Below are 23,560 nucleotides of genomic sequence, written 5' to 3' on the forward strand. Positions count from 1 at the left end.
ACGGGGTCGCTGATGCGAGGCGATAGCGAGGGAACGGCAGCCCCACTGCTTTGTGATTGGCTGTTGCTGGAGCATTTGGGGACCTCTCTCCGACTCAGGCCTAACTAGGACTGTGGCATAGGGTCTCACACACACACACACACACACACACACACACACACACACACACACACACACGCTGAGTGGCAGCGACATGTGAGCGCTCTCACATTTACTATTCTGGGTGAGGGAGAGTAGGAGGGGATGTAAGGGGAGGGGGGCCTGAGCCTTTTCTTTCTGCATGTGGCCAAGTAACCGGGAAGAGCTCTCCATGACTTTGACTTGTGTTTTTTAGGGTCTCAGTTTGTGTGGCCATAGCAGTCTTGTGTTTTCTCCCCACTGTAGGCTGGAGAAGATGGGGTGCTGCTTTAGTAAGGAACTCAACACCAGCCCGCAGAATGAGAGGAGCAGATTATTACAACCCCCTTTTCACGATGGGCCGAGCGAGGAGACTGAGCGGGTCAGGCAAGAGGCTACAGCTCTGGCTAAACATGTGAGTTTTGAAGAAGAGGAGACACGTGGACAGGCGACTGTGAAAGATGAGCAACGATGTCCCGGAACAGACAACAATATGTTGACAGAGGCAGTTCTATTTGTCACCGCAAGTGAGAAGGACTTCATATCACAGAGCATTCAAGAGGAGGAGCGGGCTATTATTGTCGCAAACTATCAAACAGAGTCGGACACAGCGGCAGGCGATCCGGTCCGGCCCGGCTGTGAGCCGGTTCCCTATATGGAGGCACCCGTGCCGAGTCCCGTCAGACACAAGATTCTGGAGAACGCCAGTCTAAGGGCTGCATGGTTCAGTCAGAGGCATCCACCGCAGGAGAAGTGCCGGTTGACGCCCGCCAGGGTTCCCGCCGCTGATCACCAGGATAGCGACAGCAAAGTGTCGGGTGGCCAGTGTCTGAAGTCCAGCACCATCCAGCAGATACAGCAACATTCTCCTCGTGCCAAGCCCAAGGAGGACACTGAAGAGTTTGCTTGTGTTATTAAGACAACACTCAGTCAGGGGTATGAAACGTGGACACAACAATTCTACAGCATATGTTCCATCGACACCAGTGACCTTGACCATGATCCTGGCCCCGGGCAGTGCCAAAAAGTTGGAGTCACGGCAGCCGCCGCTCCCGGCACAGAGGGCACTCCGCTTCCCTGCCGAATAGAGACGGCCCTGGACCCAGCGAATGGCACGGGATCTGAAAGTACCCGCCGGTCACGTCATAAGGAGAAAGCCGTCTTGGCTCACACTGACTTGCACCAGCGGACCATTTTGCCTCGTCCTGATGCTTCTCCTCAGCTGATCGACAAGTCTTCTGACCTGTTGCCGCACAGCAGAAGTGCAGTGATCAGCCGGGACCGTGTTGGAATGACACATAACAAATCGGATGCCTCTGGTGGACCCAATGTCCAAACAATAGAGGATGCAGATAAAGCCGTCAGGTGTGCAAATACCAAAACTATGTGTGTTCAGGGGGCAGAGGAGTGCATGTTTTCAGAGAGTGTGTGTTCAGAGGAGATGAACAGCTACGGACCAGCGGATGGAGTTCCTACTACCTCCAAGGAAGCTGCAATCGGCCAGAAAGAGAGCGAACTGGATCGTAGCGCGGATTCATACTTCAATTGTCAACAGTTCGAGGCCGAAGTCACAGCAGCCTGTCAGACGGAGCTCGATCCTGTCTGTCAGAGCTCCTGCTGTTCAGGGCCTCCGAATGAGACACTTAGCAGGACCGTGTCTGTCAAAACCTTAAGCCTTGAAGATGACAGTCTTGATGTTGGTGCAGCAGATCCGCGTCAGACCCGAGTGTCCTCAGTGTCCCCGGTCTCTGCCTTGTCTTCACTGCCGGCTGCCATCTCTTGTAACACAAACCTCTCAGATATGAGAGATAAAACGTCTGAGGAAGTGCACTTTGATTCAGACCGTTCAGCGTTGAAGAGTGCTGAGCCTTCCGTTGTGGACAATGAAGAGAAATCTGACCCTGGGATGGTTGACAAAGTGACTGATCGTATCAGTGTAGTTTCCCCCCAAATAAGTGCAAACCATCCTTTAGAGAATTCCATTGTGAAAATGATATCAGAAATCTGGCAGAGCATTGCAGCTGATGAGAGCAGTTATATTCCACCTGTAACGGCTCAAACATCCTCTCAGCCAACACGGAGAAATGGAAATAGTGGCCTGTCGATGTGTGAGGGTGTGAACAACCTAGCTCTGGATTTGAATGTTGCTCCTCAGGAACTCCAGAATAGCAGTGAGGACTCAAGTCAAATTTCCTTATCTCTGCCGCCCACTCCTGGAAGTGAGGCTTCTGTTCCTGCCTCCTGCCCTTCACCCCCCTTCTCTGTGAGCAGCTCTTTCGAGGAACTTGGACGGAGTCTTTGTTCGGACATATACAGCGACGCTGAAGACACGCGGGGGCTTAGTCATGAAGCTGCAGATACAGAGGCTCCTCCTGCTGCTTCTGATCCCTCTGAAATATTCCCCGACAGTGTGTCAGAGTCTCTCCAGCCGGATGAGCCCCACCCATCGAGTGGAGCTCTCGAAGAAATAAGTAGGGAGCAACCAGAGGTCCGCTTCACTGTCGGCGGGGCTGGTACCATAGAATCTCCCATATGCACCGGGATATTATCCGAAAATGTGAATGGCATCAACTTCTGTGACTCTTTCATGATTCCTGAAGTCAACAGTTGTCAGGGCGAGAGACGCGTTGCTCTGCAGAACAAGGACAACCCCAATATCACGGTGGACCCTGATCAGGTTGACTTGCATGCCTCAACGCCGTCTTATGAAATCCACCTCTCATCGGCCGGTGCGGAGGAGAACAAGCAAGAGGGAGGTATGAGGGAAATGGTGTCAGAGCTGCTGGGAGAGGACGCAGACTCTATCCGGCACCTCTGTCCTAGCGCATGGCTCCGTCTCGGTGTGGAGGACAGCGGGTGGGGCCGGGGGTTGCCGCCGGCCGAGCCCGGCCAGGACACGAGCGAGGCGATCCCGGCCTCGGTGTCAGAGCTCCAGCCGGCCATGGCTCTGCTGGGGGCGTACCCCTACAGCACGGCCATGCCTCAGGGAGGCTGTGTGTGGGACTGGCACACTGACTGCCCTCAGTCTGTAAGTCTTCATCCTGCATGTGGGCGCACTCTCAATTTGCTGAGGACTGGCAGATTTCACCAGAAAGCCTTCAAATGTTTCTAACTGAGATAACCTGCTCCGCCCATACGTGTTACAATGACAACAAAGTCAAAATGGAGAAAATACCTAAAAATTTAAGGTCCCAGTATCTGTTCTTTTTTCAATCGTTTCAATAAGCGGTTAGTAGCCAGAAATTATTTCAGTTGTCGTTTCGAATGCCTTTTTCCTCAACAGAATCACTAAATTTATTAAAGGAACATACACAGCATTTTTACAAATGACCCAAAACAGCACAAAATCACCCCAAATCTGTGGGAAATGACACAATGCCACTTCACTTTGTGGAAAGTGAATTAAGAGGTCAGCACTGATATTTCTGGATACAATAGGTTTCTTCTATATCTTAAGTAAAAGAGACAACGTGCCTGGCTGTAATTGAAACTGACACCTCTCAGTCTAGTAACACTGAGGCCTGTAATGACAACAATCTTGCCAAATTAAAACGCCCTGGTCAGAATAACTCAAGCGCATTAATACAAATCTTCTTCTTCTTCTTCTTCTTCTTTCGGCTTTTCCCGTTAGGGGTCGCCACAGCGAGTCAACTTTCTCCATCTAACCCTATTCTCTGTATCTTCCTCTCTCACACCAGCTACTTTCATATCCTCTCTCACTACGTCCATAAATCTTCTCTTTGGTCTTCCTCGAGACCTCTTGCCTGGCAGCTCCAATTCCAGCATCCGTCTACCAATATATTCACTATCTCTTCTCTGTACATGACCGAACCATCTCAGTCTGGCTTCTCTGACCTTCTCTCCAAAACATCGAACATGTGCCGTCCCTCTGATAGATTCATTCCTGATCCTATCCATCCTGGTCACTCCCAAAGAGAACCTCAACATCTTCATCTCTGCAACCTCTAGTTCTGCCTGCTGTCTTTTGGTCATTGTAACAGTTTCTAGTCCATACATCATCGCTGGTCTCACCACTGTCTTGTACACCTTTCCTTTTATTCTGGCCGATAGTCTTCTATCACATAGTACCCCTGACACTTTTCTCCACCCATTCCAACCTGCTTGGACCTGTCTCTTCACCTCTTTTCCGCACTCTCCGTTGCTCTGGACTGTTGACCCTAAGTACCTGAAATCCTCCAGCTTCTTGATCTCCATTCCCTGTAGCCTCACCGCTCCACCCGAGTTCCTCTCATTCACACACATATATTCTGTCTTGCTGCGACTAACTTTCATTCCTCTCCTTTCCAGAGCATACCTCCACCTCTCTAGATTTTCCTCTACCTGTTGTCTGCTCTCACTACAGATCACAATGTCATCCGCAAACATCATGGTCCATGGGGATTCCTGTCTAACCTCATCTGTCAGCCTATCCATCACCATTGCAAACAAGAAGGGGCTCAGTGCTGATCCCTGATGGAGTCCCACCTCCACCTTGAACTTCTCTGTTACCCCTACAGCACACCGTACCAGTGTCTCACAGCTAGCATACATGTCCTGCACCAGTCCAACATACTTCTCTGCCACTCCAGACTTCCTCATACAATACCAGAGCTCCTCTCTTGGCACCCTGTCATATGCTTTTTCTAGGTCTACAAAAACGCAGTGCAACTCCCTCTGGCCTTCTCTGTACTTTTCTATTAGCATTCTCAACGCAAATACTGCATCTGTAGTACTCTTCCTAGGCATGAAGCCATACTGCTGTTCACAAATGCTGACTTCTGCTCTCAGTCTAGTTTCCACTACTCTTTCCCATAACTTCATTGTATGGCTCATCAACTTTATCCCTCTGTAGTTGCCACAATTCTGCACATCCCCTTTATTCTTAAAAATAGGCACCATCACACTTTGTCTCCATTCTTCAGGCATCTTCTCACTCTCTAAGATCCTGTTGAATAATCTAGTCAGAAAATCTACCGCTGCCTCTCCTAGACACTTCCACACCTCCACAGGTATATCATCAGGACCAACTGCTTTTCCACTCTTCATCCTCTTCAATGCCTTCCTCACTTCACTTTTACTAATTTTTGCTACTTTGTGGTCTACAATAGTCACCTCTTCTACCCTTGCCTCTCTTTCATTTTCCACATTCATCAGTTCTTCAAAGTACTCTTTCCATCTTCCCATCACTCTTCTAGCATCTGTCAATACATTTCCCTCTCTGTCCTTTATCACCCGGACCTGTTGTACATCCTTTGCATCTTTATCTCTCTGTTTCGCCAACCTGTATAGATCATTCTCACCCTCCTTACTATCCAACCGAGCATACAAGTCATCATAAGCCCTTTGTTTTGCCTTTGCTACCTCTATCTTTACCTTTCGCCGCACCTCCCTGAACTCCTGTCTGTTCTCTTCAGTCCTCTCAGTATCCCACTTCTTCTTCGCTAACCGCTTTCTCTGTATACACTCCTGCACTTCCTCATTCCACCACCAAGTCTCCTTATCTACTTTCCTTCCAGATGACACACCAAGTACTCTTTTACCTGTCTCCCTGATAACACTAGCTGTAGTTGTCCAATCATCTGGAAGCTCACCCTGACCACCCAGACCCTTTCTCAACTCCTCCCTGAAAACCATGCAACACTCCTCCCTTTTCAGCTTCCACCATTTTGTCCTCTGCTCTGCCTTTGTCCTCTTCATCTTCCTTGTCACCAGAGTCATCCTACAAACCACCATCCTATGCTGTCTGGCTACACTCTCACCTACAACTACTTTGCAGTCACTAATCTCTTTCAGGTTACCTCGTCTATACAAGATGTAGTCTACCTGCGTGCTCCTACCTCCGCTCTTATAAGTTACCCTATGTTCCTGTTTTTTCTGGAAAAAGGTGTTCACTACAGCCATTTCCATCCTTTTTGCAAAATCTACCACCATCTGTCCCTCTGCATTCCTATCCTGGATACCAAATCTGCCCATCACTTCTTCATCCCCTCTATTGCCTTCACCGACATGTCCATTGAAGTCTGCACCAATGACCACTCTCTCATTTCTGGGAATATTCTGCATCACTTCATCTAACTCATTCCAGAACTTCTCCTTCTCTTCAGATTCACATCCCACCTGCGGGGCATAGCCACTAACAACATTGAGCATCACACCTTCGATTTCCAGTTTCAGACTCATAAGTCTATCTGACATTCTTTTCACCTCTAGGACGTTCCTAACAAACTCCTCCTTCAAGATAACTCCTACTCCATTTCTCTTCTTGTCAGTACCATAATAGTACAACTTAAAGCCTGCTCCTAAGCTTCTAGCCTTACTACCTTTCCACCTGGTCTCCTGGACACACAGTATATCCACCTTCCTTCTCTGCATCATGTCGACCAGCTCTCTACCTTTTCCTGTCATAGTCCCAACATTCAAAGTCCCTACTCTCAGTCCCAGACTCTTTCCCTTCCTCCTCTCTCTCTGCTTCCGAACACGCACTCCACCTCTTCTTCTTGTTCTTGTTCTTCGACCCACAGTAGCCCAATTTCCATTAGTACCCTGTAGGTCATCAGTACCAATGGCGGTCGTTGTTAACCCGGTCCGCGACCGATCCGGTATGGTATAGTTTTGGTTGTCTCGCATATTTGGTTTTGGCAAAAGTTTTACGCCGGATGCCCTTCCTGACGCAACCCTCTGCATTTATCCGGGCTTGGGACCGGCACAGGGAGACACTGCTCCGTGCCCCCCCAAGGCAGGCTTGGAGAGGCACGGGCCAGTGCCGCCCTGAGGCTGCATTAAGCGCATTAATACAAATAATGAATACATTTGGAATAAATAAATAAGAGACATTTTTCAACAGAATGTTGATCATTTAACGATGCACTGTGAAGATGAGTCACCCTCTTGGTGAGGCCAGTTGCCATGACAGAGAAGAACCACAATGGAATCGAGTCTTAGTCCTTTTTTGGTCTGCGCAACACTCACTGATTCTTAGCAGACATTTCTGTAGCTCTTTTAACATACACCTTAAAATGTTGACATTCTTTGAATTACATTCGTCCCTTCATCCATACAACCACAGGTACCATTTTTCCCTGTCGTGTGACCAGAATAGATTGTGAAGTTACAGAGGGCGTGATTTTGCATCTTTCTTTCACAGGATTGGATCATTGCAAAGGGCTTTTCCTTATTCTTATATTTGTAATATTCTAAATTGTTCTTCGAAATGCCTTGAAAAACAGTGTCCTGAATATTACGTCTCATTGGACGAAATATTGAGTCCAATAGCTTTGAATTAATATGTATCGTGTTTGCGTATGTTTGTATCCCCGAGTGATCTTATTGGGCGCAATCAAATAATCCAAAAAGTTCAAAGCTGGGAAATATATCCCTGTTCTGTTTTTGCTTTTCCTTACTAACGCAAATTGTTGTCTGTCATGTGTTATCAATGGTCACGTCATGTTTTTTTCCTCTCGGTGCAAGTGCTTACCTGCAAATAGGACTGAACCTTCTCTTCAACAGTAATATTCCACACTTTGTTTCTCTCGGTCTCAGGATCACATTCCCACTTCAAGCCTCAACCCAAAAGCGGAAGTCTGGACCAGCGGCCATTTTAGCTTGGAAGTTCCTGCCCCCCCTTTCCCTCAACCCCCGGGGCAATGGCTACACTTGCCCGTGGACCGGGCGAGTCACGAGGGTAGGGTGGGCTTCTTTTGGCGGGGATGAGATGTTATCCCTTTATTCCTCACCTTGTCAAGATCAAAAGTAGCCCTGTGATTTTTAGGTTACATCCCAGAATTGGAGCTGCAGGACATGGTCCTGACCGAGGCCGGAGCTGATCCCTGTGCGGTGGAGTGTCCGATACAGGCTCAGAACCCTAACTCTAACCCTGCCGTTAATGGAGAGGTTACTTACCCACCTGTCACAGGTGTGTCCAGTCTCAAAGTTTCCTCCCTGAGTATATTGCAAATATTCCTGTTAGATTCGCAGACTCTCAGCTATATCGTGACTGCCTTCCACTTCAGATGAGGTCAAACAGCTACTGAAGACAATTCTGGAGTCCTGCCTGACCAGGTAAGAATACTGGGCACACTGTTGCACTTCCATCGTGGAAGGCGTTTGTGTTTTCACAATAGACTATTGTTACAGCATGTTAGTAGTATGGCTAAAAAGTGACACCACAATATTCGGAAGCAAGTTTTGTTTTTTCAATATGTTTCTCAATATCTGCTTGGACCTGTAAAAGGCACGGTGTGACGGAAAACAGACGGAAGTTTTTCCCAATACACCCTCATCATCTCCAGATACAGTCATTTTCCTACTATCTGTTGTCATTTCCTCAGAGAGCACCTCTGTAAGGACCTGTACCTCCAGTCTCAGATGGACTGTGATCAGTACATCTCCATAGCAACGCTGGCGAGCCTCGACAAGATCAAGAATCTCAGCAAAGACCCGGCCATCATCCTGGACATTGTGAAATGTGAGTTTCTATTGAGTTTAACTCTGACTATTGTCCTCACGCAAAATGTTTGTGGGATAAAGTACTAATGCAGGGAATATGCAATCAATTCCATATAATGTCTATTCAAGTAACCTGATCCACTGACAGCGATCTAAGTGGTTCACTGCTGTCTCTGTGAAATCCCCTCTGCTTGGCAGCCCTGCCCCAGGTCCAGGTGGCACCTTGTGGGCAGAAGGTCCGGCCCTGCCAGAGTCGATGTGTCTTGATCCTGCGGGAGATTTCCGTCGCGACACCCAAAGAGGCAAGAATCCTCTGCCTGCACCAGTACAATCGGATTTTTAACAATATATGAACCAGGGTGTTCCTTTGCATGCTCAACTGTCAGTTGCTGTGGATGGAGTCGGCCTCCGAAAGACGTCTGCTTGTTAGTGTGAGGTCTACCTACCAGTGTTTCTGTCTGCAGGAGGTGGAGGCACTGTTTTCTGGAGAGGGCATGCCAAAGTTCCTGTGCTGTGAGTGCGTAAACAACAACAACTGGTTCATCACCTTCCAGTCTGAGGCCGATGCACAAAGTGTAAGACACGGCTGGTGGTGTTATTAATTTTTCTGTTCATTTTTCAAAGGTTTTCATCAACGATGTGAGATTTTTCAACATTTTCTTGTTCATATTCATTGTGACTAAAAGAAATTTCCATTGCACTCCAAATCAGTCCACATGTTTTGTTTCTATTGTCAAGGTGTCAGTGTTCTTGCTGTGAAATGTGAGGCCTGTTTGGACCAAATGTTCTCTGTGAGAAATGTCACGTGTTAATATGTAACTGAGTGTCTGCAGGATAAAGATTCTTTTACTGGGAGGTAAATACCGCTGTCCATCACACTAAAGTATTGTGGTCCACTGAATTTGCAGTTGTTAGTAAGTGACTTGGGGTGTTCTCATGGTGTCGAAGCACCTGGCCTTTGTCAAATCGACTACTAGTGACTTACAAGACGGTGTTGATGGCAGCTCCCTTGGCACTAGCCAATGCACACTCTTAAACTTTGGTTTGTTTTGATTCTCTGAATCTGACTTAAGTTGCAGCGTGGTCAGATCATGGCCTGATTTTGGTATGTGTTTCCAACGCAAGATCCGTTGGAAGGCTGGGTCCCAACAAATCTCTCTCCTGTTGTTCCGGTGTTTGTCCTCAGGTTTACAGGTATTTGAGAGAGGAGGTTCAGGTGTTTCAGGGGAAGCCCATCTTGGTGAGAATAAAGGCCAAATCCATGGCGGCGTCCTCCTATACAGCCAACAGTTGCTACCCAGAAGCCCAGCCGGACAGGTCCCTCAGCCACCAGGGTGCCTTCTTTCCTGCCACAGACTACCAGCTTCGCTGTCCCACTCACGTTGCTGCCACTCAGCCAGCCTTCCAGCTGTGCAGTCAGGTGCGCTGAATAGCTCACTGGAATAGTTTTAAAGAATTTGATGTGTCATTCACAATATGTCGTTCTGATAGGAACATGCTGCATGAGTGTGTGTGTGTGTGTGTGTGTGTGTGTGATTCGTTTTTTCTTTGATTCTCTTGAATGTTATCCGCCCTTACAACAGCTAGCCAAGTGTGCAACTGATTTAGTTTCCACGTGTATTTTTTTTTTTTTTTTTTTTCGTTTTTTTTTCTCTCCAGCTTCCTCTGATGGTGGACGATTTCATACATGGCTTTTCATCTGGGGCCAATGTCAAGCCTTACGTCCCATTCAGCCAGAGGTACTTATCTTTGAAGACTTTAGATGAAGCCGGAGTTCACAAAGTGGAAGGTTGCGACCCCCTGAGTGTCCCATATGCAGTGGCAGAGTGGTTTTTTAAACTTGTTTCAAAATCATGAAACGGTCGTACATCATTTGAACCGACAATTTCTCCGGACGGCCGGGGTCATAACCCTCTGGAACCTTTACACAACTTGAGTTTGAGAAGAGGCTGTGACAGAAGTGACATGTGAACACTATTATATCCCTCTTTCCTGTGCTTTGCATATCAGCAGGCTTGTTGTGTGTTGCAGGCGAGGCTCGAACCATCAGCAGCGACAGAAAGGCTACTCTAACCCACCGGGACCATTGTCAGAGAACTGCCCTGCCCCCTCTCAAACAGGGGTTCGGGGGCAGGGTCGAGGCAACACGCGACATTATGGGCGAGGTGGAACGACAGAAGTCACCAAGCAGCGCTTGCCCGCTCCTGTCGGACAAAGGTAAACAACATGAACTTGGTTTTTGCAAACTCTAAAACGTCGCATTAAAACATACACACAAGACTAAGAGACATATTTTTTTTAATTCATTGTACTTCACTCATTGCATCAATCCGTTGTGGGAAACTATATCTTAGCACTTAACCCATTATGGATGAGCTGTTAGCAGTTGGCAGCCTCTTAGCGGCGCCAGGGAGCGGTTCAGAGCGCTTGAAGGAGCGCAGGAATCCAACCAGGAATGCTGGGTTCCACATATGAACGTCTAACCCCCTGAGCCACGCCGCCCCCTTATATGATTCCTGCCAGGCCAGATTATTTGAGAGATTACAATTTTTCATGATATATAGACGTCTACTGGTCTGAGCTTTAATGCATTCCAATGATCATGAATGTTTTGATTCCACCGTGTTAATATTTGTACTGAAAGAATTTTAACATGTGCAATTGTATGGATCTCTATTTGCACCTGAATATATATCTGATGACTGTCTTGAAGGAGAGGAATCAGCCAGAGGGGGAGGGAGAAGCTGAGGTCCACTGCGACTCTTCATGTAAGTAGACACCCTGTTTTTCTGTTTAACGATCACTTTAAACGTACAAAGTGGATCTTTGTGTGTTCACGCAGAAAACAGCGAAGCGCGTGCCTCCGTTGGAGACTCCTCCTGCTCTAGAGCTCGGCCCGAAGAGCTTCCCTCCTCTTTGTCCGCCAAAGAGTCCCCTGATAATGAAGCCCGAAATGAACGGCGGAAGCGTAGAGGTTTGTGAGACGCTCTCGGTCTTGGGACAGCGGCGATCAAGCACCTATCGCTGATCCTGTTTTCTCTTCTTCCCAGACGGCCTGGAAGGGCAGCAACACATCGTTGTCAGCAAGGTCACAGGAGCCTCATGCTGACCTGCAGAAGTAAGTTCCCTCCAGACAACAGCCGGGTGACAATAATGATGTCGACGACGACCCACAGTCATCTTGATACTTGATCTACTTTATCCGTTTGATTCAGAGGGAAACTAGATTTCTGACCGCTTCCTGTCCCAAAGCTCTGATCGATTGTCTGACGCGGGATATAATCCAAACATATTGCAGGTCAAAGGTGTGTTCATAGCAAGTGAACCTTTTTCGTTGCCGCAGGAACATCGAGGTAAAGACCATCGAGGGCAAACCAGCTCAGCCCGCCCAGGAAACAGCAAATGTAAGACTTTTCTTTCTGTCCTCATTTAAGGCTATTTGAAACCCAGTACTCATTTGCATCGACTTGTTCCAGCCTGCAAGCACCGGGTCGAACAGGATAGAACAACAATTCTGCACCTGTGATGAAATAGAAGGAAATTTTTATTGATATATTGATGTTATATATAGTATTTATATTAGAAGAGATAGCAGTGCACAGACATGGACAACACTTTGTAAGGCAAGTGTTGCCTTTAAACTTGAATTTCACCCATTTCACAAATGATTCTATGAACCGTTTAGTAGCTGCTGTTTTTTATTCGGACATGTATTCGCTTTGCTTTGAGAAGTGGAAAAAATGGTGAAAAGAAAATAGGAACAGAAGGCTTTTTATTCCCCAAAATACTTGAAGCAGTATACCCTGTGCAGTCAGTGAGTGCCTGCGGTCTGGAGCTGCTGGAAGTGGTTCTTCTGCAACATCTCAGACCATCTGTTGGCGTTGAGGTCAGGTAACTGAGCTGACTATTGAAGAGCATCAAGTCACTCTTGAGTTGCTTACCCAGCGTGCTGCAGCTCCAGTCCTTTACAAACCCCAGAGCTGATGTGTTATGGCCGGTTTGACATTATAAGCAGCGTGTGTTGACTCTGCTTCCCCTTCGTTTAGTCGTACAGTGTAGAAGGCGGCTTCTTCCCCTGCAAGGTTTATTGCATTACTTCAACCTACACCCACAGTACACCACTAAAGGGCAAGAAATAGGTGTTGGGAAAACAAATGGGCTCATCCCAGTGTGAAAAAGACGCCCCCAGTTTTTAAACGTGTGCGTCTATCTCGCCACAACCTCCCCTCCCATGTGGAATCAGTCTGTCAGTGGAATCTGAAGCCTGATGTGCGAGTGACCTACTAGAGCTTAGGCAGACGTCATTTACAGAAAATGTCAAATATGTGTAGGAAATGTTTTCATACTTATGCAGCGCTGTGCTCTGATTGGCCAGGAGTCAAAGAAGCCGAGCTACGCCGAAATCTGTCAGAAAGCCTCCAACAGAAGACCAGTGCTGCCTGCCAATCACACCTCCTCGAGGATGGAGCCCCTCCCATCTTACCCGGCGTAGACCCCGGACTCCGTCCTGTTTCCAAAGCGATTACGCAGGATGGAGAGAAGACATTTGTCTCCGTTTTGATACCATCTACATGATGTCATAAGAGGGTATGATGTGTAACATTAATGTTACATTAATGTGGGGCTGAGACTGCCGGGCAGGAAGGGACAGTAGGAGCAGCTCAACTCTCCGCTCGCCGTTTTTGCTGCTTTTAGTTCTTCATCCGACATCGGGCTCGATCCGCCCGATTCCTTTTCTGATGCTCCTATTCCTGGGATTTCATTTGAGTGTTTCACTGAGCAAAGTGTTTCCGTTCATCTGCACGCGTGTGTGTGTAGCTTTCGTGGTTTACATGTTGATGAAAAAGGGTTAGGCCTGAAATGCCAGAGGTCCAATTTGTTTATTTGATGACATGATTTCAGGTTTTCAACTTGTCTTTGAAGCACACTGTGCATTAGTCCTTTCCGTCTGCATTTCTTTAGGTTTTTAATTTAGTTTTAGGATTTAATTCATGTGGTCTCTTTTTTTTAAAGTACATTTGATTGTGATTGTAAACCTCTGCACTGCGGCTCTTCTGATTTCAAGACCTAAGCAGTCGCTAGTCGCCTTAGTGGGAATATTTAGGTTTGTAAACTGAATTTTTGAGATCTCCCAAGTTGACAATTTTGAGTCCAATGTTTTTCCTTGTTTGAAAGTGTTTGAATGTAAATCGGTTGTAGGGTTTGTGTTTGTACAGAAAAAGAAAATCAATTTAAAGTTACCAGTTTTCACTTGGTGTGTGATTCATGGAAGCCTGCTTCATCTCTGTGCAGACACACACACACACACACGTGTGTGTGCTTACATATACTGTCAGGTCAATAAGTATTTGATCCCCCTGTGATTTTGCAAGTTCGCCAACTAAGAAATCATGGAGGGGTCTAAAATTTTCATCAGCGTCCTTTCCACTGTGAGAAACAGAATTTAAAAAAAATAATCAAATTACATTGTATGATTTTTTTTAACAATTTATTTTGCCAAATTACAGGGTCAAATGAGTATTTGATGAAAGACGGGTTCCTCTGCTTTTGAAGAGTCAAAATACACTCTGCTCATCATTCTAATTGAGTAGCACCTATTTGAGGTGGTTAGCTTTCTTAAAGACACCTGTGCACCCCAAAATCTGTCAAAAGTGTAGCAGCCAACATGAGTAAAACCAAAGCGCTGTCAAAAGACACAAAAGACAAAATAGTTGACCTTCACAAAGCTGGAAGGGACTACAGAGCAACTGCCGAGCAGCTTGGTGAAAAACAGAACAACCGTTGGAAAATGGAAGAGGCTAACGATGACTGCCGGCGTCCCTCGGACCGGAACCCCACGGAAGATCTCTCCTCGTTGGGTATCGGTGATGCTGAGGAAGGTGAAGGATCAGCCCAGAACTCCACGGGAGGAGCTGGTCGATGACCTGAAGACAGCTGGGACCACTGTTTCCAAGGCCACTCTCAGTAATACAGGTTTAAAATCAGGTTCCCCTGCTTAAGTCAGTCCGTGTCAAGGCCGTCTGAAGTTTGCCTGGGACCATCTGGAAGATCCAGAGGACTTGTGGGAGAAAGTTGGGTGGCCAGATGAGACCAAAATCAAACTTTTGGGTCTTAACTCCATTCGCTGTGATTGGAGGAAGAAGAAGGATGAGTACCATCCCAATTATAGCATACCTCCAGCGAAGCATCATGCTCTGGGGGGGGGATTGCACCACAGGGTTCACGACGATTGCGCTGTATGAAAGAGAGGATGAACGGGGCCATGTGTTGGGAGATACTGGGAAAAAAAACACCTTGCCTCAGCCAGAGCCTTGAAGATGGGTCATGGCCGGGTCCTCCAACAAGACAATTAGGCCAGGGAACCCAAGGAGCGGCTCTGTAAGAAGCCTATCGAGGTTCTGGCCCGGCCAGTCTCCGGACCTCGATCCAATAGAAAACCTTTGGAGAGAGCAGAAACTGCGTGTTGCCCAGCGACAGCCCCGAAAAAGAGATCTTGAGAAGATCTGTAAGGAGGAGCGGGTCTGAATCCCTGCTGCTGTGTGTGCAAACCTGAAAGACCTACAGGAGACCTTAGGCTTCTGTACCAAATATTACAATTTTTTGACTCAAGGGATCAAATACTTATTTAGTTCTGGGCTGATCCTTCACCTTCCTCAGCATGATCGATACCCAACGAGGAGAGATCTTCCGTGGGGTTCCGATCCGAGGGACACCGGCAGTCATCGTTAGCCTCTTCCATTTTCTGACGACGGCTCCAACGGTTGTTCTGTTTTTCACCAAGCTGCTCGGCAGTTGCTCTGTAGTCCCTTCCAGCTTTGTGAAGGTCAACTATTTTGTCTTTTGTGTCTTTTGACAGCGCTTTGGTTTTACTCATGTTGGCTGCTACACTTTTGACAGATTTTGGGGTGCACAGGTGTCTTTAAGAAAGTTAACCACCTCAAATAGGTGCTACTCAATTAGAATGATGAGCAGAGTGTATTTTGACTCTTCAAAAGCAGAGGAACCCGTCTTTCATCAAATACTCATTTGACCCTGTAATTTGGCAAAATAAATTGTTAAAAAGAAATGATACAATGTGACTCCCAATTTTTTCCTGATTCTGTCTCTCACAGTTAAAATGCACCAACACTGAAAATTTTAGACGCCTCCATGATTTCAAAGTGGGAGAACTTGCAAAATCACAGGGGGATCATTTACTTATTGACCTGACTTGTGACTTGTCATTTTCTCGAGAACGGTTCCGACTTGAGCTGCTCAGGCCAGGAAACGTTCTCGCCTCTTCTTTTCTCATTTTGAGATAGAAGCCTGATTTTTGTCCTTGATGAAAAGAACAACCTTAAGCCGGTTAGGCTTTCGAGCCGGGCAGATGTGGACAATATCGTTGAGATCCAGAAGTATGAGACGGCCGGGTCTGATGTCGGAACGGTATCTCTCTGTGTCTCCCTGCCCGAGTCCAGACCAGGTCCGGAGGCTCTGGTCGTGAACCTGCTCCGGTCCGGGACGCTTTGCTGCAGGGTGTTCATAAATCAAGGCTTTCTCTGCAGTCCCCCTGCTCGGCCAGGAGGTGGCGGCTGACTCCCACGGTACTGCGGTCCTCCCGCCTCCAGCTTGTTTGCAAAGCGCATGGTTGTATTTCGAAAACGAGTCCTGCCTTATATGTGGCCCTGCCGTTGACTGGCGACCTCTCGCCCTGGATGGCCGGGACAGGCTCCGGCGTCCCCCGCGACCCCGCGACCCCGAGTGTAGGCTGACCGGCAGATGACGGACGGACGGTTGTGTTCCCGGCCTGCCGGCGCCCGGTCGACGGGACGGTCGACTACTCTTGCGCCGGGCTTCTCCGACCGCCGGGCTTCTCCGACCGCCGGGCTTCAGGAAGAGTCGGCCCTCAGCATGTGCTCGCTCAGATGCACAAGCGGGAGAGAGCGGCCGTTGCATCTGCGCAGCACGTGACCGACTCTCCGGGTCAAGGAGATAAAAACGTCATGGAACTAAGACGCCGAGTCCTGTAAACGGGCGTGCGGGAAACGGTTCCCCGCCCTCGGACACACTTCGAGGCGCGGCGGAAGCCCGAGGGGGTTCGGGACCTTCTCGGCCCGAAGCCCCGCGGAGACGGACTCGGCCGGCGCCTCCCGGCTTCGCTGGCCTCAGAGGGTCTGCGGGCCAAGGAGGACAGGAACCTTTTATTAACGGAGGCTATCACGACGGAGATCCATACGGGTGTCGGAGGTGCGGCCGCTCGCTGCGCCCCCTGCCGGTAGCGGGCAGCAGCGCCCCCCGCCCTCCGTACTGTCACGTGACAGCGGCAAGACGCGCAAACGGCGCTGCCTGTGGTCTGGAGCCGCCTCTTCCTCCTCCTCCTCCTCCTCATCCTCATCCTCACCATCTTCACCATCTTCACCTCCACCTCCAGCAGCACCGCAGCGCACGGAGCCCCGGACCGAGCGGACAGCAGCGATCGCGGCGCGGGCACCATGACGGGCCCCCGCTAGAACCACACCCTCACCGTCCTTTGTTCTCCCTCGACGCCGTGCGGCTCTCGGAGCCTCCGCCGAGGAGAAGCTCTCCTTTCCGAGCGGAAGAGGAGGAGGAGGAGGAGGAGGAGGAGGAGGAGGAGGAGGAGCGGCAGCGGCAGCGGCAGCGGCAGCATCGGCGACAGAAGGTGTTTTTAACTGCACAAAGCGAATGGCGGACCGGGAGGCGTCGCCGATCCCGTTGGAGATCCGAGCCCGGCTGGCGGAGCTGGAGCTGGAGCTGTCAGAGGGTAAGATCCCGCCCGGCCGCCGGCCCTCCGCCGCCTCCGTCGCTGTTATCACGTTATCTCATCGCCATCCGCACCGGCGGCCCGCCGCCCCCTCCCATCCAGATGTTTGCGAGCGGCGGAGCGGCCCGCCGTGCTGAGTGTGTCCGGGCGAGGGTGCGGGCGGAGCGGGGACGCGGCGCGGGGACTCGGCCTCCGCGCTTTGTCTCCCGGAGCCCGGCCGCGGGTCCGAGCTCGACCCCCGGCTTTGACCTTGAGACGTTCACACCGTCCGGATACCTGTGCGTGCGCGGGCACACGCGTGCGTGCGTGCGCGTGATGGAGCGGCGCGGAGGCCCGAAGGCGTTCAAGCCTCCATCTACTCTGCTCTCATCCTCTTCTCCTCTCCATCCTCTGCCTCTCCTCGACTCCTCATCTCATCTTCCTCTCCTCTCTTCTCCATTCCTCTCCTCTTTTCTTCATTCCTCTCCTCTCCTCATCTCATCTTCCTCCCCTCTCTTCTCCATTCCTCTCCTCTTTTCTTCATTCCTCTCCTCTCCTCATCTCATCTTCCTCTCCTCTCTTCTCCATTCCTCTCTTCTCTGTCTCTCATTTGGCTCAACTCTCTTCGTTTTCTCTCCTCTTTCTGTGTCCTCTTCCTCCCGTCCTGTCGTGGTCCTCCTCTCCATCGGTGGAGTCCCAATCGCAGCTGTTCTCCGCCGTCCATCCCGTCGGGGTGTTCGGGGTTTATATAATGGAAGGCATATTTAATTCATGGTGGCTGTGGGAGGCCTGTTCGTCAGAGAGGAGGCCTACATACATTCTGGATATGATCCACCGTGTTGAGTGTGTGTGTGTGTCGTATTATATCCATTGATTAGTTTTCACCAAAGTTTTCAATGTTATTTTTTGTATTTCAATAGTCCGGCCCGTATTCTTATTATTCTTCCCCCCAGGAAATCCACCTGTTTATGAAATCATGAGGTCAAAATCCAACACGATCCGTGCTGTCTGCTCAGGAATGACCTGAAGTTTGACAAGAAACCTCTTGAAATTTAAACAGGAAATCAACCATCAATTGCAGGGAAATTAGTGAGACATGGCCACTAAATTAAATAGAAATCAGTCCATCGGGGCCAGTAAATATTCTAAATAGAATGAGCTCAAGGTCAGCGGAAAAGGCCTTCGATGTTTGATTCTCTCGGAGAACGGGTAGGGTTCCGGTCCAGTCTGCGCCGCGGAGCAGATGCAGGTTCTGGGGAGCACGAGCTCGGATGGCCGACCCCGAGAGAAGAGAGGTCCCCTTCACTGGCAGTCAGGAAAATGCAGCTTCAGTCCACAAACATGAGCACTGCCCTTTGAAAATAGGAAACTCATACGTCACACTGTACCGTCTCCCTCTGAGCAGCTACAGCATTCACAGTGGCTTTATTTTCCCTCCCTGCAACCACACACACACACACACACACACACACACACACACACACACACACACACACACACACACACACACACACACAGGGATGAGTGGCATGGAGTAACTATCAGAGTAAGTCCTGCTGCTGGCAGATGTCATTAATGATGGAAAATCATGGTGGAACTCCAGAATCACCCAAACGTGTTGTTCGTGTGACTGTTCTTGTGTGTGTGTGCGTGTGTGTGTGTGTGTGTGTGTGTGTGTGTGTGTGTGTGTGTGTGTGTGTGTGTGTGGTGTGTGTGTGCGTGTGTGTGTGTGTGTGTGTGTAAGAGAGGGAGATGGACCCTGACAAGGGCTATCGGCAGATCACAGTCAGATATGGACCGACAGGCGTACTGGTAGGCCAACGTGTGTGTGTGTGTGTGTGTGTGTGTGTGTGTGTGTGTGTAAGTGTGTGTGGTGGAATGTGCGAGCGTATGTGACACAGTTGGGTTGTTGATCACTTTGCGCGTCTCATTCTCTGTGTGAGTGTGCAGGGAAAGGTGTGTGTGCTTCTCGGGCGTCAGGAAGATGGACAGGTGTTTGCAAATCAGCCTCTGGTCCTCAGTTCTGTTGAAGACACGTCTGCTGGCCATAAAGTGCAGGTCCTAGCAGAAGTGGACTAGAACCCGGGCTTGTCCTCCTAAAGACCAAAAGCACATCTCGGACGAAATGTCTTCCAGAGCTTTCTATGCGAACGGCAGGTGACGAGGCGTCTGCGCGCAGGCCGCCGTAAGAGAGCAGGTTGCCATAGCAACTCCAGAAATCAAGTGAGTCTATTCGGTCGACAGCGGCTAGCAAGGGCGCGTCGGTCCACGAGTGCAGAGCGAACAAACGGCACGCAAAGGAAGCGCTTTGATCTCGTGGCGGGTGAGGGCGGTTGCCATGGTGACAAGATTCACAGTGTCGTTCTGGAAAGGCACCTGTCGGCGCGGGCCGGAAGACGGAGTCGGACGAACGAAATCCGATGACAGATTTACAGAGTTACACCGGCGGCGGTTTTGACATTGGATCGCCTGAAAGCGCCTGCGGCCACCCGACATCCCGCCGGGGCTCAAAGGTACACGGGCAGGGAGCGCGTCTGGCGGGCGCCACCAGCGGATCAGCACCTTCACTGGGAGAAGAGACGTCTAATCAGAGGGAACCTGCTGAAAAACCTACGGGAGGAGATCTAGCGCGTCATGGGGAAGATCCACTGGATCTGCAGGAGGATCTCTAATGAATGGAACCCGGAAGCAGAACCCGTGTTCTCCGAGGTGAGCAGATCAGTGTCTCCACCTCCACCCAAGCCTCTGCCGCCCTACCTGGACCTCCGGCGTCCGGCCCCACCTCCTGTCCAGGGCTCGTTCTCAGGTGGGCCGGAGCCCGCCCAGCCAGACGTCCAGGGGACCCCCAAGAAACTCCAGGCGTCTGCTTTGACTCGTTACCCGTGGCGAAGATTCGCCTCTAACCTCCTCCTGTCACGGTGTGACTGACTGGATTCTTCTGTCCGTGTCCAGTGAGCCACTGGTCAGAACTTCTCGCACCTAAAAGGTTCCCAGTTCCATTCTGACCCGTTCTCTCTGTGTGTTTTCTCCACATTCTCCTACCTGGTTCCGTCGGCAGACGACCCGTGCAGGTTAAACCCCGCCTCTCACCCTATTATGGCTGTGGTCGGTTCCCCCTCCTCAGATCCGAATCTTCAAACGGCCCAAAGTGTTCCTGGTCCTGGTTCCTGTCCCCCTCAATAAGAAGAGAAGAAGATATTAATGGGCAGGAGACTCCTTCAGAATGCCCTGCACACCCCAGACTCTCAGGTTGGCCTCCAGTGTCTGAGGGACTTTGGCTGATGGAGACAGCCTTTAACCCCCGTGTGTGACGGACCATCGGACACACTGATGCGTGTGTGTGTCTGTGCGTAGTGTGTGTCCGTTGCTGGTTCCGCACTTGGCCTCTCAGGCGGAAAAGCAGACGCACCTGTTCCACATCTTCATCGGTGAACGGCTCTGGCTCTCTCTGACCGGGGAGTTTCATCCTGACCTTCTGTGGAGAGTTCCAGGATTGCAATTGCTGTATCCTGATTAACACAGGAGATTGTGTGTGTGTGTGTGTGTGTGTGTGTGTGTGTGTGTGTGTGTGTGTGTGTGTGTGTGTGTGTGTGTGTGTGTGTGTGTGTGTGTGTGTGTGTGTGTGTGTGTGTGTGTGTGTGTGTGTGTGTGTGTGTGTATGTTTGTGAATACAACCAAATGCGTCTGGCCTGCAGCGGTGCATTCCAGGTCAGCATTGTGAGTGAGATGAGCAAAGCATGGCTCTGCAGAAAGTTACATGTTTATAGAAGACCTTCATGAATAATTCTCCTTTGCTGCTTTAATACAGCTCAATGACTGGAACTGCTGTCATGCTGTGTTGTTTGTAGCTCAGTGATGGAGCGCATGCTTTACATGTATGAGGTCCTGGGTTCAATCCTGGCATCTCATCTGTGATTTGCTATGGTTACAAGCGTCTGCCCTCATAGCGACTGCAATGTGACACACACACGTCTGCATAAAACCAACACACTGTGTCTGAACTGGGAAACTCTACCGTGTAAAGACATCCGTAGCACTATTTGCAGAACCAGCGGATTATTTAGCACCAGCTAAAAATAGTTCAATCTATGTGTGCTTGTCTATAAGCCACAGGTTTTCATTATTATTTACATACAGACATTTAGTTTTACTTTCAACTAAAAACGTCCTGGAAGTGTTTTTTCCAAACAGTGGCCGTAACACGGCCGAGGAAAAAGATGAATCATAAATAAGACGAGGAAAAGTCCGTCCGTGCATCCGTTGTCTTTGTCGTCCTCCTGCCGATATCTATCTCGGTCTTCCTCCTGCGCGCTAAAACCGTCCAAGTCGTCTTCCAAGTCGAATCGAACGGCCTCAGAATTTCACAGTAATCTAATCGGTCAGACGTGACGAGGTTAAATGTTTTGGCGGCGCGAAGCTCATTAGCCCCAAAAAAAATCCATAAATTAGCCGCGTCGTTGTCTAAGCGGCCGTGTTCAAAGCGTGGGAAGAAGGAGCGGCTTGTAGTCCGGGAATAACGGTAGTCTGTCCGTTTATCCGTGGCGTCATGAAAGAATCAGGCTGAATGAAGCGGGTAGTCGGCGGACCGACTAGTGTTTGTCGGCCTCCGTCTGCTCTCCGTCCTCTGTTCTTCGAAGGTGTGAGTGGTCTCTGTGAATATTGGCCGAAGATCAGCTTGAGGACCCAGGCTCCTCCCAGGCGGAGAGAAGTGGCATCTGGACTCAAGCGCCGCTCCGACAATCCCTTTCGACCTCCGACGGTCCAGGTGTTTTCCAGCCAGAGCGGCTTGTAGACGCTTCTGTGGAGCCGCCGCCTCACCTCCTCAGGTGGAACCCGTCTGTCACAACACAGCAGTGACTGCCGGATGTGATCCACCGGATCAACGGCCAGACGCTCCGTCACCCATCGTTATCCTCGCGACCGGAAAAGCCTTCTGGTACGCCTGTTGCTACGTCTGAGGAGGTTCTCAGTCCTCCAGGTCATGGTCAATTCTTGTCCAGTTTTTCTACTCGCAGCAACCAGACTAGATTTCCCGCCACGAAGGCGTTTCGCCTCACATCCGAGAGGCTTCTTCAGTTGGTCGCGACCATGTTGCTATGGTTACCGTCTGACCCGGTGCAGAGGCGCTTCTGTCCACCTGTGAGGACCAGCTGAATTCAGCCATCGGTCCTTCTTTCTGGACGCTGGTGCATTCTTCACCGTTACGATGGCAGCAACGGTTGAAGTCATTGACATGGGCTCCACCTGTTGATGGGATTTCTTTTTCCTGATGGCTTTCACTTTGGACCATTGGAGGTCAGGTTGTGTGTGTGTGTGTATGTGTGTGTGTTTGTGGGTGCTGTTTGATGCAGGAACCTGGGAATCCATGGACTTTGGTATCTGTCAACAACCGCTGTGTTGCATTTCAGCAAAACTTCAGCAATATTTTCCCCAAGAGACCTGTTTTAGCCCCGCGCCCTTTTTAGACCTTCGAAACCTCCAACTCCGGAGCTCGGACGCGTGCTCCTCTCTTGATTTATCTTCATCCTCCACGTGTAGGACAGGTTGTTTTCAGGACAAAAACATCATAGTTGGAAAAGTTTTTTGATTTTCCCCATATTTCATCATCCTCTGTATGCTGACTGGATGGAACGGAGGAGAAGATGAACCGCTGAGACTCAAGGCTGGTTTTGTCCGGCCAACAATTCTCCAAACCACAGGCATGAACAACTTCAACGAAGAGCTGACACTCGGTAGTCTGGAGCAGACGATGGGGGGCAGTGACTTGCTGAAGGCCAGCGGAGAGGTTCCTCCTACGCCGTGTCTGTGGACAGTCTGATACCTCCAACCTTCTGGCCAGTCAGAAGCAGAAGGGAGGGAGGAGAGATGGAGGGAGGCTTCATCAGCGCCGAAGCAGCGAAGGGATTAGTCACTCGCATGAAACGCAAGTCGTAATTGAGGAGCAGCGTCTGCTGCCTGGAGCCTGAAGGCCCATCTGAGATGATTCCATCTACTGGTTTGAAAGTTCTCCGTGACTGACAGCAGCTAATGTGATGGAGAAGCCGATCGGTGTGTCTGATAGAAGCACAGGACCGCCAGGAGTGAGGGAAAGGAAAAGTCCTCCTGAGCAGGATCTCAGCGCGGTCCCGGTTCTTCTATCCGACGAGTGCAGATGAATCTTCGATAATCTGAGTCCACCCCGGGAAGGATGTGGCCTCCTGCGGACGCTGCCCCGCATTCAGAAGTGATACGCCAATGTTGGACAAAGTCCGCAAAATG

The 23,560-nt window shown here is 49.7% G+C and overlaps 2 protein-coding genes across 3 annotated transcripts in view; both read left to right on the forward strand.

Annotated features, from left to right (window-relative positions):
* The first annotated feature begins 296 nt into the window (after nucleotides 1–296).
* On the forward strand, nucleotides 297–13,774 carry LOC147231554 (uncharacterized). Its single transcript, XM_086150435.1, has 15 exons — nucleotides 297–3,145; nucleotides 7,657–7,798; nucleotides 7,886–8,029; nucleotides 8,127–8,175; nucleotides 8,445–8,581; nucleotides 8,761–8,864; nucleotides 9,027–9,137; nucleotides 9,749–9,982; nucleotides 10,222–10,301; nucleotides 10,594–10,779; nucleotides 11,276–11,330; nucleotides 11,405–11,536; nucleotides 11,613–11,680; nucleotides 11,906–11,966; nucleotides 12,938–13,774. Exons 1-15 carry the CDS (start codon nucleotides 395–397, stop codon nucleotides 13,052–13,054), a joined length of 4,371 nt encoding a protein of 1,456 aa, XP_086006561.1. The 5' UTR covers nucleotides 297–394; the 3' UTR covers nucleotides 13,055–13,774.
* A 3,338-nt stretch (nucleotides 13,775–17,112) lies between these two features.
* Nucleotides 17,113–23,560, forward strand: part of LOC147231555 (disco-interacting protein 2 homolog C-like) — a 40,173-nt gene continuing 33,725 nt past the window's right edge. The window contains exon 1 of one of the 2 annotated variants that reach the window (XM_086150437.1): nucleotides 17,113–17,323. In XM_086150437.1, coding sequence (XP_086006563.1) covers nucleotides 17,245–17,323 — 79 coding nt within the window. In that variant the 5' untranslated portion in view covers nucleotides 17,113–17,244. The remainder of the gene's footprint in view (nucleotides 17,324–23,560) is intronic. The other variant, XM_086150436.1, reaches the window with a different exon arrangement.

Source organism: Fistularia commersonii, chromosome 8 (genome assembly GCF_037954325.1).
Source record: "Fistularia commersonii isolate RoL2024-O1a breed Wild chromosome 8, RoL_Fcom_v1.0, whole genome shotgun sequence".
NCBI classification, from domain to species: Eukaryota; Metazoa; Chordata; class Actinopteri; order Syngnathiformes; family Fistulariidae; genus Fistularia; species Fistularia commersonii.

Coding starts and splice junctions, on each gene's coding strand:
- LOC147231554 (XM_086150435.1), top strand. CDS start 395: ATGGGGTGCTGCTTTAGTAAGGAACTCAACACCAGCCCGCAGAATGAG. Junction 7,799..7,885: donor GGACCGGGCGAGTCACGAGG/GTAGGGTGGGCT, acceptor TGTGATTTTTAG/GTTACATCCCAGAATTGGAG. Junction 11,967..12,937: donor CCGCCCAGGAAACAGCAAAT/GTAAGACTTTTC, acceptor CTGATTGGCCAG/GAGTCAAAGAAGCCGAGCTA.